General features: G+C 35.5%; 1 protein-coding gene across 1 annotated transcript in view; it reads right to left on the reverse strand.

Moving 5' to 3' along the window:
* Positions 1-1,066: 1,066 nt before the first annotated feature.
* The window catches only part of LOC140751012 (uncharacterized), a 59,522-nt gene continuing 41,825 nt past the window's right edge, over positions 1,067-18,763 (reverse strand). Inside the window, exons 5-9 of the mRNA XM_073084806.1 lie at positions 10,377-10,510; positions 8,738-9,079; positions 5,445-5,568; positions 2,052-2,118; positions 1,067-1,232 (exon numbers count right to left, since the gene is read on the reverse strand). Of these exons, the coding sequence (XP_072940907.1) occupies positions 1,220-1,232; positions 2,052-2,118; positions 5,445-5,568; positions 8,738-9,079; positions 10,377-10,510 (680 nt within the window). The 3' untranslated portion in view covers positions 1,067-1,219. The remainder of the gene's footprint in view (positions 1,233-2,051; positions 2,119-5,444; positions 5,569-8,737; positions 9,080-10,376; positions 10,511-18,763) is intronic.

Consider the following 18,763-nt stretch of genomic DNA (forward strand, 5'->3'; position numbering starts at 1 on the left):
TTGCAAACATACTTCCACAGCGAATAGGATAATTGTGTCGCAATAATAAACGCTTAATACAAATAGAAATTATCTTTATTTTACGTTTTTCATTTATAGTAACAGTTACGTACATACTTGTAGAATTTGTGAAGCAAAACGTCACTATTCTTGTCGAAGGTCTATAGTTAAAACTATTTATATACAGGTATAAAATTTACTACTATAAATCACTTCGCCGATAAAATTTCTTTACCTGCACTGTTCAATTTCTTTACTTATGTTTTATGTTCGGTTTACAAGAGGCTAGTTCAAGTGAGGATAGTGAAGGAATTGTATGTATCTTTCGATATGTTATTTAATAAACGTTACAATTAAAATTGGCAGCAAGTATATTTATCTTTCGCTCGTTTTCTATACCGTAACAGCGAGAAACGTAAAAAAAACATATTTTTATAATATTCTTCACTAAAACAAGTTATACGTATTACGTATCTTCGCATTTATACGTACATAGCTTGTATACTGTTCTAAGTCACTGGCTTGCTGCCTTACTCACTTACTAACATAAAACTAATAAACTAAAATCAGTTATGTTTACATTAAGTGTCTATTACTTTTACGCACAAACGCATGATTCAACTCGCTATAATCTCTTTATGACCCCAGTGCGTGTGACACTCATAACAGGAAAAGTATCTTTGAAACTTATAATACCAGAGATATGAGAGATCCACATGCAGATTTGTATCTGCATGACATTTATGCCTGCGTGACATTTAAAGGCCCTAAGATATTTCTGTTGGCTTGTGTGCTTGCTAGTTTTTTATAGTTAATGCAAATAAAGCAGACGGAAAACGTGATGGAATGCCACCATTGCTTATGAACATTTGCAAAATCAGGGAGTCGCCAATGCAACTTGGGCTTTGAATAGTATGAGCTCCTGGATACCTTATCAGAAAGTTCATTCCACAGTTCTTTACACTTATTCTAACTTGTAACCCTATTCTTATAAACCGAACACAACGGCCACATATATAGTAGAGTATAAACGTTTGGTTGAAAATAATTGCATTTTATTGAATTCTATAATTAATACGTGAATAGAATCCTGTTTATGGACATTTTAGAAGGTTATATGTATATTACTCGACTATAAATGTGGACGTAACACTTAGTTACTCTAACACTGATTTGAGTTAGGAAAATAACAATTTTATAACAAATTCGCCTCCAACCATCATCGGATCGACCTGTAACAAAAAAAAGTATGTAACTTACTAATTTATTTCATTACTTTATAATAATAATGATTAATGATAGAAATGTCATTGTAATTGTAGACATGTTCTTTAAATGATTATAGAATACATCAACGCTCTTAACCATGACATTTTTTTCAAAATTTTTCAATCCTTGATAGAGATTTGACAATTTCTAATAGGTGAATTTCGATCTTGGATAGGTATAATGTAATGCCGCGTTCGTACGCTTGCCAAACTGTCACAAATTCAAATGTGTGTGTTTGACTTGATGTGTGTAGGTTTGCAAGCCTGTAGCATATCTTTAATTCAAGCCAAACGTTTGTAGAGGTTTTTTTTTATAATATAGGAGTAGCAGACGATCATGTAGTCCACCTGATGGTAAGCGGCTACTGCCGCCCATGGACATGTGTAATCAACCCCAGATAGGATTAGATGTTCCTACCTGAGGTCGGCCACATATGCACCGCTACCCCTGAGGACTAAGCTGGAACGCCTCGGAAAATTCTGTCTCCCTTACCACACCCTTCAAAACGGAACACAGCAGCGCCTAACACTACTGTTATAAGGTAGAAATAGGTGTGGCGGTAGTGCCGTCGAAGTCAAACCACAAAGGGTTCGACCACCGTCAAGGTTTGGAGTTTGCAGCAAATGCCAACCTTACAGACACGGCATAAGGAATTTTAGACTTATAAAAAAGAGATTTCAACAATTATATTTCCAAATTAATATCAAGAATATTCACTACGATACGAATGAGTCCTTAAATAAATGTCTCAACATGTAGATTACGTGTTTTTCCGTCCTTACCATAGTTTAAACAATATACAAGTGAACAGGGTTCCTCCTCCGAGATACGATGTCACGCGCCGACATCCTGGAACAGGAAATTAAAAATGTAAAAATGTCAAGCTGTATCTAACGTAAAGTTTATAAAGACATGTTTATAAAAATCTTGTCTCTTGTCATGTTCGCTTAACGTTATATTGATCAAAGTTAAAAAGACGACTTTCCTTAATTATGGCCCTCGCATACGTGTTACATTTATCATGGGCGATTTGCGTTTCGATAATAGCATCGATGCTGCACCACGATTTGATGACGTGCTGAGTTTAGTAGTGTCAAAAATCGTTTTTGGCGATTGTATTGATGCTGCATTGCGTCTTTCGCGTTTAGTTGCTGCATCGAACGTCCAAAAATAACGGCAACTGACGCTCAAACGGGCAAGGGGTAGCGTTTAGATCTAGCTTCCAAAAAGCAGCTAAAACGTCAATCACTGATGGTAAAACTAGCATGTCTGGTGGAGTAGGTTTGAGTGTTTAACTTATTGATGTTAATATATTAATTGATTAATCGAGTAAGACGGATTTCGTTTGTTCCATTTACCAATAACTATACCAAAGGAGTAGGTCGCATGCTTTTGAAAATATCGATAAACTTTTAAGGCAGTTTCTGACTTTTAAGGCTCATTATAGTCGTCACAATTTAATAGGCCCATTTTGACACATGCCATCGCTACGGCACTAAGCATGTGCCACACAAATCGATAACCAAAGAAACCGATTTTTACTACAAATCGATTACAAATCCATATCGTTATGTATATATTACTTAATATTTAGTAAACAGAATATTTGTTTAGTATTTTTCTAAATCATCTTAAGATTTAATAAAAAAAAGAAAAGAAAATAAATTATTTCGTAATTTAAAAAAATAATCATTTTCAGAAGATTAAATAAAGCATGTCCGTGTTATCGTAACCTGTATTTATTTTTTTCATTTTAACAATCACTAAGGAACAAAGTCTCGATTATTTTATTGTTGTTATGATAAAAAGCGATAAAAAAATAATTATTGGTAATTCTAAGTTTTGATTATTTGAAAGTTAATCGATTATGGTTTCTTCCGAATGGTTTGAAGCTGCAAGCTGTAGCCGTAAATTGTCATAAACTGCTGACTGATATAACATTGCAACGACGCCCTATGATACTTTTTGATGTAGGATAAATGGGTTTCTGGACACATTTTAATTGAAATAAAATGTGTAATACAATTTATAAATTTTACTTATTATTCTTGTTAAGGTAAAGTCACCTAATGCCGAGGGGTTCTGAAATTGGCACCATAATCCGTGGTATTTACAAAAACGGCTTTTATAAACTATTTACCAACTCATTTTTAATAAAAGGTATGTTATTTAATAGATAATTTATCACTCTACTGTCATATGGCTATCGTAATAGTATTATGTGTATGGTTTTTTAAATAATCGCATAGTTTTGCATTAGTGCCTCCATCAAACGTATGATTCATACATTTTGGGCCTTTTACACGTGAATGTCACGATTTCTCAAATAGTGATTTTTTCAATAAATTTGCATGTGTGTGATAGTGTTTCGATGAAAACATTATATTGATTATATATGGAATCGATAACATTTAAATATTGTGCTTATTTCTTAACAGGTAAGAGTAAAAATAAGTTTAAAAATACAGCGGCATTAGGTGCCAAATATTTTGGGCTGTCCCTTAAACCGAGGTATACCACGGAATAGCAATTTCATAGACTTGTTTTTAATTTCAATTTTTGTAGTTGTTTTTATGAATAAGCACGTCTTGCTTCGAATTTGACAAATTGAATACTCAATTAATATCGAAATCATTTTCCGTTGTACTGCATTGTACTGCATTACCTAATTATATAATATCAAAGATGACCTATCTAAGTACTTTCCTAATTTCTTCTATGGGACAACTAAGGAAAAAAAATGAAGTTCATCTAGATATGGATGTAATATTGAACAAGTATTGTATATTATTATGTACATATTTTAATAAAGCATCTTTCTGTCTCAAAATTGTGTAAAAGTCTTTTATTATTTAATAATCGGAATTTGGAAACGTGATTTTTAGTTACGAAACGCTATTCCGATGTATATAAGTCGGAATTTGGTTATATGGGCACATTAATCCGCGGCATAACCGCAAAATACTATAGAGGGTGTTTAAAGATTTCATCAGTTCTTAAGAACATTTCTATTGTTTGTATCAGTAATTCGCTTTATTCTAATTAATGAAGAATTAATATTGTTATACGATTTTAATGGATATTTAAATAGGAACTAGAACATTTTACGACGTTTTCATTTGATTAAATAATTCAAAATTAAATAATTATATAAACCTCATGACGGTATTCCATATTATTATTATTTATGGTGTACGATAATAAACCTTAGTAAAGTACACGAAGAAGAATGTCAAAAATTGTATTGCAGATACACGAATTGACTGCAGTTTTAAAACAAATACATGATATACATTAGTAAAATTAACCAATCAAGAAACTATACTATAAAAAAGTTTTATTTCGGCAACTTCCCTTTAATCATCGCTAAGAACACTTTTGATAAAGCTACTCTTTAACTTATAAAAAAAAGTTAAATCAAAATTGAAACTAAATTCAATAAATAACATTTATTTTTATACACCCTGTAGCAGTCCTTCTATCTCTTTCACTCCCTTATTTTGTATACTCGGAATTAGGAACCAAATACATCGGAATAAGGATTTTTACATCGGAATTAGGTTTTTCTGACTTGGTTCATATTGATTTAAAATACACATTTAAATCAATATCTAATCGTAAAATGTCGAGTCTATTTCAAGAGTACAGATAATAAAGCTTCTGATAAAATTATCTACTTCCTTATTAAGCCGTAGCAAATACTTAATATCTGACGCTCTTCCTAGTTTTGGTGAAAATACCGCGGAAATAGGTGACTTTACCTTAATAAATTATTTCGTAATTGTATGTCTATAAGTATTTGACTTTCCAATTACGTGGTATGCGTTCATACAAAGTTAGTTCAAAAATTTTATGACATTAGGATGGCATGTGTCAAAATGGGCCTATTAGATTGTGACGACTATAGGTTCATCATTCAAGCAAATGCCACTAAATTTGTAATTTGTACGTAATTTTGTAATATCAAAGGTAAACTCGATTAATTTTAAACCGATCTCTAAAAAGGCTAAAATTTGTAAGTATTGACCGTATTGATTATAGGTCAGTACCCATTAATTAACAAAGAATCTGGATAACATATTTTCACAAGTTTAACGCAACAAAAAATATGCATAAATTTCGTGAGTTCCACTCAAACCACAACTGCATACTTTTTGTGGAATTATGGATAATACCTGAATTGGAGTCACGGCTGCCCATGACAGGGGCGATCTGCGGTCGCTCCTCATCCAGCAACAGCTCCCCGCTGTCGGCCCACACCGACAGTATCCGCGCCACGCACGTCACGTTCAGACGACCCTGGGTTTCAAAGGATTTTATCAGGAAAATATTGGATAAAACACGAAAAAATATCCGAGAAATGTATCTAGATATGAATCTCGTATGTATATGTTGAGGAATGTAATGTTGTAAGTCAACTTGATAACATAATTATGTTTTATGTAAGGTCAAAACTTCATATAAATAGCTGTAGGTACATTAACGTTACAAACAGCTTAATGTGGATCAAAATGATATTTATAGTATTCGATTAATATTACCCAACTTCTATCAAAATGATTTGTATCAGCTCAAGACTCTAAGACACTTGATATTTTAAAGTTAAAAGATGACATTAAAATTATATTTTTGTGCATAATTCTATCATAGAAGAGGGTTATTCATGTTTGAACTCTTTTCCTAAAAATTTCGCATATTGCGAAAAACTAGTGCGCTATTTTTTAATTTGGACGTTTTTAAGCGCATATTAGTTACCAACTATGCTAAAAAGCTAGAATGGATAGCCTAGTGGAATAAACTCGGCTTTTAATCTCCCCATGGTTTCAATCAAGGATTTTGTAGACTTATGTGCAATGTGCATGTTAGAAATTAATTAACTGTTATCATGTTAGAAAGAAAGAAATTAATTAATCAATTCACGCTTGACCACTTGACTCGATGGACTTAGACCATACCTAAGCCCTCTCATTTAGAGGAAAGACCTGTTCCCAGCATTGGGACAATAATGGGTTGACATCGATACAAAAACAGATAAGTATCGATGCCAGTATAAAATAAATAAATTTTGATTATTTTATCCCATTGGACTAGCAAATACGAATGCAGTCAACCCGTTATATCGTGTTCACTGCATTTCTTGAACATTTGTCCTCAAACCTGTATAAGATAGGATTAGAACCAAATTAAAAAAAATCTACTTTGAAGGTAAATTTACACTTCATATTTACTGTCTTGCCAAACCTAACACCATCAAAACTCCGATCAAGAAAGATCAAACTAACGCAGCAGGAAAATACTGAAGCTATTTTCCAATTTGAAAACAATATTGATGACAAAACAAAAATCTTTGATACTGGTGAGTCTAACTTTAAAATTCTATTTTACGAAGAGAAAGCTATTGCATGCTATAATAAGATTAGAAACACGACGCAGCTTTCTCTCTGGTCTGGTCGAATTTGAATTCCTGAATTATCCGTTACTAATATTCATTCTACCCATATTTTGTTCGATATTTGAGAACATCTAGTATTCACAAATTGTTAAATGTCGATCTATGGTACGTTAAACATAGGATAGATTGATTATTGAAGACCAGCGCAAATTATTAGCGTTTAGTATTAACTAAAGATAGTAAAAAAAAAAACGATAATCTATAGACAAACTTGACGACCCGCGTGGCGGAGCAGCCACCATACCGGTCTGACGCGCAAAGGGTCCCGGGTTCGATCCCCGGCCAGACAGATATCTAAATGATGAATTTAGATTTCTGTTTCTGGGTCTGGGTGTTTGTGTATTTGTTTATGTGTGTGTCCATGGCACCCACGACACAGGAATCCTAGTGTGGGGCTGTGAGTGTAGAAATGTTTGTTTACAAAAAAAAGAGAAAAAAAATCTGTTTCATTTTACCCTTTTTATACGTCGTATAAATAGACGAAGTATTACGTCTAGGCACCGACAATTCTACTTAAACCTTGTGAATCTACACACATAATGAGCGCTTTCTAGGTCAAGCGTTTCGGAAATTAGAAGCGTGTGATAGGCACGGCTCTAATTCACGCTGTTTCTAATTAGATCTTCAACAAAATCAGTTAATTTAGAGAAATACCAGTAAATTTAGTTTAAATGTATGTGCGTGTTACCTAATTATCACTTATTATAATGGTTCAGAAATCATCGAGAGGAAACCTACACACCTGAGAGTTCTTTAAAAATACTTGAAGGTATGGAAAGTCTACCAATTCATACATTGGCTGCCGCGTTGAACTATGACCTTAATCGTTCTTATTTTGTGATGAGATCGTGCCCAGCAGTGGGACAGTAACAGATTAAACACAACTCGTAAATGAATTTATAACACTGATTCCCTAACACAGTAATAGGGACGTTTGTCGGCTTAACAAATCCTATTGAATTCGGAAATTCAGACCTTTTATCGAATGGACAATAGCAGGACAAAGCTGTGCCGATCTTCACATAATTGGAGGTTATAATAGCTTCGCAGTTTGTGGTATGTTCTAGGAGCTAATAAGTTGAGAAGTGTTATTATATCGGAGCTTTGTAGAACAAGTGTGAACTATAAATTGGGTCTCTACGAGCAAGTCTATTGTTTCATCATAAATGGTTTCATGTCTCCAACAACTAGTAGATATATAATACCTTTAACATAATTACTTTATCGTTCATAAAGCTTAACTTGTATTATAAATATTTTATTTTAATGTGTATTGTTTCAATGTGTATGTTACAATGTGTATTGAAGGTCGTAGAGCCCTTTGTGGTTCGACTCCGGCGGCACCACCGCCACACCTATTTCTGCCTAATAACAGCAGTGTTAGGCGCTGCTGTGTTCCGTTTTAAAGGGTGTGGTAAGGGAGACATACTTTTCCCAGACGTTCCAGCTTAGTCCTCAGTGACGCATCTGTGGCCCACCTCAGGTAGAAATATCTAATTCTATCTGGAGTTGATTACAGATGTCCATGGGCGGCAGTAGCCACTTACCATCAAGTGGACTGCATGCTCGTCTGCTACTCCTATATTATAAAAAAAAATAAAATAAAAAAATATTACCATTTTGCTGTGTTAAGGTGGAACTTTGCATTAATCTCAACTTGTAGATAATTTTGAAATACTAAGCGACCATCTTGTCCATTTGATAGTAAAAGATCATGACATTTCTACCTAACCTATAAGAACTAAATTGGAACGCCTTGCTATTTTTGCCATTCTTCGCCCATCAAACAACATTTTGACTATATTACAGGTAAGTGTTGCGGCAATCTCAGACGGACCTTGTAGTGTTTTATCTACTTTTGCTTCCTATAACAATAAAAATAAATCTCATAAAGCAAATATCTTATAACTAGAAAAAATATTCTATCAGAAATTAAACAGGTACAGTTGAAGTTACTGTTAAAGACCCACGACTTGGTGACACGGCTCATTAAGAACATCCACAATAATAACTAACCTTACGGAAATGTGACGACTGAACTCGTATAACGAGTTGGCTGAAGGAGGATGATTTATTTGATTTCTCTTCCTCCGCACTAATGTTCAATTTGCTCGTTGGCTGCTCCAGTCTCGGCACGAACGTCGTGCTCTCCTCGTTGTTTTTCCTTCGAACATCCGGCACCAACACGTCGATATTGCCCGGAATGTCTATTACATTGTCTGTCACCGCCTCCTCGAAGCTGGAGATTGCATCCCACGGACTAAATATTATTCTATTCGCGTCTTCGAGCGAAGCGTCGCTTATCACAGGTTTTCTTACAGGGTACGTGTCTGTTAATGGGATGTCGAGGCCTTTCACCTGTGTATGATTATTTATTATCAGAAAATATGTAAGAGTTAAATTTTACATTCGAATTGATAAATTGTCAACTACATTAATTAATTAACAATAGTAATTGTAGTAATTACTGGTAATAATACATTGACAGGATTGGGTATATTATATCCATAATACAATTCCTATTGTCCTGGGTACAATAAACACATACAAAGATCACACTTAAAAAAAAAAGAATAAGTACGTAGCTAAACTCATATTGAAAATGTAAATTTATCATTTATATTTTGTGTCTTTTTACTTGGCCGGGAATCGAACTTGGAACAAACCGCTTACGTGACCATTGCGACATAGACGTAGTCATCTTTCCTAGTATCTATATGCGGACCTCTAAGTTATGTTCATATTATAAACAAGTAAGTGATAACGCGTGAACCTTGCAAATAAGTAAGTGATAATCACTTATTTTAAAGGTAAAAGAAAACATCGTGAGAAAAAACCCACTTGTCTGAGAGGTCTTCATGTTATCCAAGATATGTAAAGTCCATTAATCCGCCCTTTGCCAGGGAGCGAGATTATAGCTTAACCCTCTTATTCTTTATTCCCCTAGTAGCAGTAGTGGTTATTATTAGACGATCGGTGTGGAGGACTAGCCACCACCGGTTTAGTTCCGGGTTCGATTCTCGGCGAGACATGTAAATGATAAAATTATATTTCTGTCCTGGTTCTGGGTGTTTGTGTAATCGTCTCTGTGTATATCCATGTCACCCAGGATGCAGGAAAAATTTTAGTGTAGGACTGTGAGCAATGTAAGCGTATTATTATACCTATGCCTGTTCTTAATAATAATAATCAGTTTCTGTAATTGTTTGCCTGCCAAAGATCGGACAATTTCTATCTACTAGAATTGTCAAATAATGGTCTTCGGTACGCAATTAATTAAAGAAAATTATTATTATTATTATAAAGAACGGGCGACATCGTTATTATTATTGTACCAGCGACTAAAGATACATGGTAGATACATTTTAATACCATACAAATCGTGATAGCGGTATTGCTATTGTACCAAAGGTTGAAAATACATGAGAAGTACATCTTATATAAAATTCTCGTGCGCAATGTTAGTTACCGTACTCCTCCGAAACGGCTTTACCGATTTACACCAATTTTTTATGCATATTCAGTATGCCTGAGAATCGGCTACTACCTATTTTTCATACACCTAAGTGATAAGGGTTGATCACCCTTAACATTTTTTTATTTATATGGCAACACAACGTTTGCCGGGTCAGCTAGTTTTAATATGAAATGGTACCTCATATCCATTGACGAGCCACGTGAGGTTAGCAGGTGGGTCCGCTGGTGGTGATGTGCAGTTCGCACGCAGCATGTCCCCGACGGAGTACCAGCTCTTCTGCGCATGTACTTGCGGCTTTGAATCCGGTAGCTCTGAACAGGACATGAATATATATGTATAGTTAGATAGTTACATATAAAATGCGTTAAGGCTATTAGGTATAAACAAAATTGAAATTTCTGAAAATTGAATATTTAAAAACTATTTTTGTAGTTAATGTTCTTTTTACATTGTAGGTGCAGTAGAACTAGCAAATGATCATGCAGTCCACCTGATACTGAAATCTCGTACCTGTTCGCCACAGGTGCGCTACTACTTCTGAATACTAAGTTACAATACCTCGAAAATATATGCCTCCTTACCACGCCTTACGTACTTTATTAGTAATCTTTTATGTAGCTATGGTCAACAACAATGTTAAATATAAAAACTCTAAATAAACAAGCATTGTTTCTTACAATTTCTCTAATTTTCAAAGTAGACCCATCTCGGGCATTCGTTACAATTTATTGTGGAAAGTTACAATTCAATTAAGTGAAAGTGACCCGTCTGCTGGAGCAAAGCTGTAAACAATGTAACAAACGAAAACAAGAGAAAAATTCTAAACGCAATAAATCACTCCGGAGGGCCGCACGCGTTTCGGCAGCGACGTTGCATATTCATCTTTCATACTCAATCCATTTTGGCGCAGAATTTTGGACTGGCTGAAACGTTGAACAGACAGCGGCGATTGGGGAAGTAAAACTCCATGCTTTGTTTGCCCACAGTAGCAAATGTATATGCGAGCGTATGCGCTACGCTGGCAAAGAATCGTTCAATCAAAAGGAAATCATAGAACACAGAAACAATAAAAATATAGGTACGTACATAAATCATCTCCGTTATAATTCTTTCGGAAGTGTTTTATTTACATCGGAAGGTAGAGCCCTATGTGGTTCGACTCCGGCGGCACCACCGCCACACCTATTTCTACCCAATAACAGCAGTGTTAGGCGCTGCTGTGCCGTTTTGAAGGGTGTTTTAAGGGAGACAGACTTTTCCGAGGCGTTCCAGCTTATTCCTCAGGGATAGCGGCGTATCTATGGCCGACCTCAGGTAGGAATGTCTAGTATGACTGGGGTTGATTACAGATGTCCATGGGCGGCAGTAGCCACTTACCATCAGGTGGACTGCGTGCTCGTCTGCTACTCCTATATTATAAAAAAACATTCACTTTAGAAACGGTGAAATTAACATGATTATTACTGTTCGGTTGTAACGTTGTAAATTGCGTAGAAACTGTAATTAACAAAAGGTAAATTTAGCTTAGGTTTGATAGCGTCGACGTTGCATATTCATCTTTTATACTCAATCCATTTTGGCGCAGAATTTTGGACTGGCTGAAATGTTGAACAGACAGCGGCGGTTGGGGAAGCGAAACTCAATGCTTTGTTTGCCCACAGCGCTCCTATGCTATGTGTATTCAAGCGTTATCATGGACAGAAATCTCATCAAATACAATACAGAAACAACAAGATCACAATAATTCGACAATTACGAGTCGTACTCGCTTGGAGGCTTCCGTACCACCAATTGTTCATTATATTTTACTTATTTATATGAAAAGATGTTTCATTGTTCTTTTTTTGTATTTATTATAACAGCAGTTATATAGCAGTAAACGAATTATAAAATTTTCAACTAACTTTCTTGTACGGTTTAACAGTTAAATTTAAAATGCCGAAAAATACCGGTTTGTTGTATGGAGACCTCCTGTAATATTCAACTTTATTTTCTTTTTAGTATTTGTTGTTATAGCGGCCATTGTTATGCAGCCTATCTAAAGTCGAGTGTCTATCTATTACCTACGGTTCCAGAGATAGAGCCCTGTGATAGAGGGACAGACAGCGCAGTCTTAGTAATAGGGTTCCATTTTTTACCCTTTGGGTACAAACCCTAAAAATGCTGACATGCATGGCCCGACCATATCAATCTATATCAATATCAATTCTATTCCCGGCTAGTAAGATACTTAAATTATGACTTTGTGTGTGCATGGTACGTACAACGCTATTAATTATAGTGATTATAAGTGTAGAAAAGGTAATGGAAATTTATCTGTTCTTATGTAGTTCTAATAAAAGGACTTAACTGAACTTTCACCTCACAATGGGATTAATTATACCATTCACTAACTAAATCACTACGAATATATTTCATAGTTAGTATTCGCATATAGTTGTTAAATGCGAAAAAAGTTAATTACTAATGGCTACTGTTATTTGCATATTCATCGTTAATCCCCAATCCGGACTAGCGCAGAAATTCGCAGTGGCTAAAACGTCGAACAGACATCAGCAATTGTGGAAACTAAAACTCAATTCTTTGTTTGCCAGCACCCTCTATGGCTGTGAACATGGTGAATGGAATTACCGACAGAGCGACTTTGTTTTTCTTACTATCTCTTAGTAAAAAATCATTTTACAAACCTACTGTAAAAATGATGTATTCTAACAAACATTTATTGAGGAAAAACTGTTAAATTAAAATAAATACTATAAAAAATATGTGTTACACAGGTACGCGGAATTAAGCCCCATGCAAGAAGTATGTGTTACATTGGCGTACGCAGCATTGTCCCATGCTAAATACTAATACGTCAGCTCTATTTTCTACAGAAACGAAATACAGTAAAACTTACAAAAATATAATCTATTGTATTTTAAATCCTTTTTCAATTTGTTGAAAAAATTAAGCAAGAATATTTTGCAGACTAATCCCATGACGAAACCCAGTATCCAAACAGTAACTGGACTTTCCGTATTCACCCTATTAGCAGCTCTGGAGGCGAAACTCAACTCTAAGCAAAGTTTTAAGTGTTTGCATTCCTGTTCTGTCGCTTTTTGCCAATTCTACTTAATGGGCAGCAGGGAGTTCTCTAGCTCCGTTTAATTTAGTTATTTTAGTCTACTTAATATATCAGGATACGGTTTAACTCTTGCTCTTTTGGTTGGATTTGCACAAAGCTAACTTATTGATTGTGCTAACTAGCTCGTATCTAAAGCAAACTTTGAATGAACCGATCTAACTTCATTCTCTAAGCTTGTAAGCTTTGGTAGTAATTAGGCTAGTCAGTTACCGTTTTAACTAGTAAGTGACTAAAAGCATTTATCAAAATTTGTAAGGACGCCAGTAAAAGATCCCGAACACTATCTTTATGTTCTTTCTTAAAAATTACTTACTATTAAGATTTTATTTAAAGTCTGCGGCGTGTAGTTGCCATCATCGTGAACAAGTGAGATTTCAATAAGAACGTAACTTTAAAAAAACAGAGACACATTCTTGGGAGACGAATCTGTAAAAATCAGAATTGAGAGGCCGAAAATCAACCACTTAACATGAAGACCGCTAATAGCTCATAGATCCATCGAAATATGTGTTTTACCGAGACAGAGGTAATATAAGGTATTATAATAATCATTAGATAGCCTAAGATTAAATACGAGTGATGGATATAATAATATATTTATTATATCGATATCGATATGGGTGCGACATCGTTTTGAAATACATTATCATACCGATTATCCGCTTAAGCCGATTTGTGTTGAAATACACGTGTATGAAGATACTATTAAGATGACATGTACCTTCTTGGGAATAGTATCATCGTGTACAGTCTGCTTCAAAAGTAGATGAATAGAACCTTTCACAAATATCTATATACCCAAGCGTTCATAAATAGCTGAACACCCCTAGCATCATAATTAGATTAACATCGTAAAGCGTCAAAAGTAGCTGAACACCGATATGTACAAAATAGCTGACATCATTAACGTGATATGTCACTGTTCAATTACTTTTGAAACTTATGACGTTCATCTAATTAATGCGCTAGTTGTGTTCAGCAACGTATAAACACTTGGGTTATACGTATTTTTGAAGTCTTCATCTATTCAACTACTTCTGAATGTGACTGTACAGTACAATGTACATCACATATGTATGATTCGAGGTAAACTTGTGGTTGAACCAACAGATTTCCTGAACCAACCTCTCAAGTTTAGCAAACTTAAATGCTGAAGTTTCACTATTATCATTAGGTAAGTCCTATCATTTTGAGCACGCGCTTTTAACTATTAATACTATTCTATCTAACTCTAAGACGTCCAATGCTCAGTACAATCATTCGTACAGGAAGGAGATTAAACTATATGCTATACTTGGATGTATGTGTTGATGACATCAGAAGAAGAATAACTTCGAAAAACGTTGTTTATCTCCTGAAATGAATCCAATAATTTTCTTTTAAAAATTATCAATTTCCAATAGAAAGAAATTGTTAAATTTTGATATTTAATAAACAAAACTTTGGATCGATTTATTATTAACGATGGGCGTAAGAATCGAACTCAAACAGTAGGTAAATTGAAAAGAAAGTAGTTACATATTGTATTGTTGTTGTGCAAAGTACTCGTTAAGTTTTGTTTATCTTAATCAAATTCAGACTCGTTGTGTTTGACTACAACTTGCCTTAATATTATTGAATCGAAGTTGAACTGTCTGCACGACATAAAGGGTCAGATTACGTTTACAAGTTACATAGCTACATATAAGTCGTGATAATGTGAACTTCACTATGAATGCTGTAATTACTGATGGAATCAAATATCAATATTGCGTACATAAAATTCATTGGGCATTTTAGATGGTCACAATAATCACATTTAAGCGATTTCCCGCTACTTGTTATGAGATGGCGCTGCTGAACCACGCTGTCGAAGTTTTCTAAAACATTATACATATATACAAGCTCAGAACTGAGACTGTCGGAGCGTGGCCGCTCCCCGGGCATGATCACCTAGCTCGGCGGAAGATCTCCCTTTGCCAAAACCTTACTTCACTTTCAACTAAAGGACCTGCAACACGGGCGATAGCCCATGCCAACGACAGTTGACGACAGTCTGCGTTGACGGCTAACAACCTTCGACGACGGTTGCTCATGTGTAGGCATTGTCGCTTATGAGTCATTTCCTGTAGCCGTACGTATATTATAGAGTTGCGCAAAATGTATCACTAAAGTGAAAAGAGTGATATATATCTTTTGAACTCAGTGATATATATCACTCTTTTAGCTCAATAGCTCACTTTAGCTCAGTAGCTCTGTAAAGATACGCGACATTTTATATCAGTATATCAGAGAATCAGATCAAAATGTTTTGACAACATTTTTGATTCCTATAATTAATACAAAACTGGCAAGAAATTATATATGAATTATCACAGCCAACGCTATTTGTATATCCCGGTTTCCATGTTCTTAGCAATAAAATATTTTAATTTAGTGTTTAATACGTAACCGTAACTGTTATATATCTCAATCAACGCATTTGACTCGAATCAGGCTCACTAGTCACTCTCAGTCAGTCGCTCATTTGACTCATCGCTCACTCGCGAGCTAGTATAACACTGTTGAGTTGAAGAAGATCTTATATCCGGAATCGTTTGAATCTATGAACTAAACCATGTGATGCGGATATAAAGATATAATTCAAATCCGTCGGAGTTGATGAGTGATTAGCTCTTTGGTGAAGATATATATCTTTTATATCACTCACTCGCGAGCTACACAATTCTAGTATATTACATTTTTTGTGATACAATAAATAATCAATAATGATTGATAATTGTTGAATACGGATCTTCTTTCAGAATGAGAAACGTTAGTCATAACTTTTGGGAACAATATAGTGAAGTATTGAAACAAAAAAATTCCACAAATTTTTCACCCATAGAGACATCACCCAATGCCAATATGTCCATATTGAAAGACATTTTATAACGTGTGGGACGTAAAATTTATTTCATAACCGGATTTTCAGACTGAGATTAAAATTTATACACAGCTATGCTGTGACGACGTAATCAATGAAAATAAAAAATGTAATTTAATTTTGCGCATACGCGCGATACGAGTATTAAGGCATTCGGTATGTAATGTCACTTTTATGTTCATACCTGTTTACACTACCGAAGCCAAAAGAATGTCGCATAAGGGAGGTAATATATGACTGAGAATAAGCTAATATACGAGTGGGCTGAGAACCATTGTCGGCTGTACCTTTTTTTTCTGACGTCGGGTTATGTGGGATTTTTACCGCACTAACCCGCCAAGGTGGCCGTCCTTAACGCTTGTTGGAGAACTCCGGGATCTCCGACGGACGCTACCGGAGTCCTCCAAGCGCGTTGCCCCGATCGGGCTCTGGGGAAGCAGTTTTCGCTCCTCCCACACCATGTGGTGTTCACGACGGTTGGATAAAAAATTCTAAGTCTGTGTACACGACCACACCGTCCTTCCCGGGGTCACTTACTGGACGGTTCGAGCTCCCACTCTTACCGCCTGCAATCTCGGAAGCCTTCTTGTAGTTGCCTCTTACGACAGGCAGGGGGTACCATAGCCCTATTCTAGTTCCAGAACTACTGGGACAATGTACCTAGCAGTCGCTAAAGATAGGTAGCGACAGTAGGTGAGGGGCGAAGAGAGAGTGTGCCGGGTCGCGGTATTCGCGAAATTTTGCGAACAATACAGGCGTTCGTAAAGCGACGACCGTGTCTTTTCGTTGGCCGTTGACCACAGGTGGTTGACGGTTGGCGACGTCGACTGCGACTGAAGACAAGCGCCGACTGTCACCGCAAGTAAATAGCGACTGTCGTCAACCATTGGCGACAGTCGGTTGTACGGGCTGTCGCTCGAATAATACAGCCCTAAACTTTACTACCGCGACATACGCCACGTAAACAGACGCACCTTCAGATCCGAATTACTCCACAATAACCGTAAATTAACGAGATAAACCTTAATCAAACATCCCCAGTGTTCTATACCCGCATTTATTGGCGAACAATAGTTCTGATTTACGATTTAGGATTGCACGGAGGTTCCCTCGGATTGCTTGTATTATTTATGCTTTCAGTTTGTACGTTCCGAACCCAGTCATTAACTAGATAAGGCAAGGAATATACACTTAATAGATATTGGTTGTTGTATTTAATTTCGTGCTCGCTTTATTGCACTTTATTTATGTGTTTCGTACGTTTTCCTTCCCGTAACATCTCGAATAGAGTGAATAAATGTAGTGATTACGAGTGTAGAATAGAATGCTTTATTTATTTATAGATTGTATTCGTAGATAGAAATAGAAAAGTTTGAGAGGATAAAATAAGTTATGAATGAAAATGGTTTTGAAATATTAATCTAATTTTAAAATTTTCAATGCAATTTAAAAATTATTACTCGGCAACAAAATAGTGAAAACAAAATAAATTCCAAAAGCATTTTTTTCCGAAAAGGGTAAAAACGCAACAGATGCCAATTGAATAATAAATTGATATTTGTTTTATCTATATAACTCCGTTTATATTTAAAATATCTGATTCAATTAAGGATGAAACGAAAAATATTTTTCTGAATAATGCTGGTTAAAATGTGCAATGGCTATATTCGTTCTGTTGTAGTGCGTGGTTTTCGTGATGTTGTAAGAATCAATCATAGAAAGTCTTACCACCTTCAAAGTTAGTCATAAGTCCTAAGTACTATTGTTCAGTCTCAAATTCAATCAGTTTAATTAATTAATAATCATCGATATTGCGTTGCGTATTATAAGATGCGTTCAACTCTCTAGGACTAAGATGGTGGCCTATAACGTAAGTCAGCCCGTTTTCATGCTCAAATTTAGTCATTTTAATTAAACCACAGGACGTAGTCATATTAAAGGGTACGGAAACTATCGATATACTACAATGGTTCTTATTCAAGCCCATCACAAATGCGTTGACATCCGTAAAGACTAAGATTGTCTCATGTGTAAGTCAGGGAGTGTTCAGGCCCAAATTCAATCAGTGTAATTAAACCGCTCCGTCAATTTGATAACAACTTACGGACGTGGCCACATCAAACGGTACGGAAACTATCGATATACTACAACGGCTCTTTATGAAGCCCATCATAATTGTGTTGCTATTCTTGAGGACTGAGAACGCCTCATATGTAAGTCAGGCGGTATTCAGGCCCAAATTCAATCAGTTTAATTAAACCGCTCCGTCAATTTGATAACAACTTACGAACGTAGCCACATCAAACTATACGGAAATCATCGATATAGTACAACAGTTCTACATGAAGCCCGTCACAATTGCGTACGAAAACTATCGATATACTACAACGGCTCTTCATGAAGCCCATCATAGATGTGTTACCATTATTGAGGACTAAGAACGCCTTATATGTAAGTCAGGCGGTGTTCAGGCCCAAATTCAATCAGTTTAATTAAACCGCTCCGTCAATTTGATAACAACTTACGGACGTG

This window comes from Epargyreus clarus, unplaced genomic scaffold (genome assembly GCF_041222505.1).
Source record: "Epargyreus clarus isolate Ecla_fem2 unplaced genomic scaffold, WU_Ecla_fem_2.2 ptg000021l, whole genome shotgun sequence".
NCBI classification, from domain to species: Eukaryota; Metazoa; Arthropoda; class Insecta; order Lepidoptera; family Hesperiidae; genus Epargyreus; species Epargyreus clarus.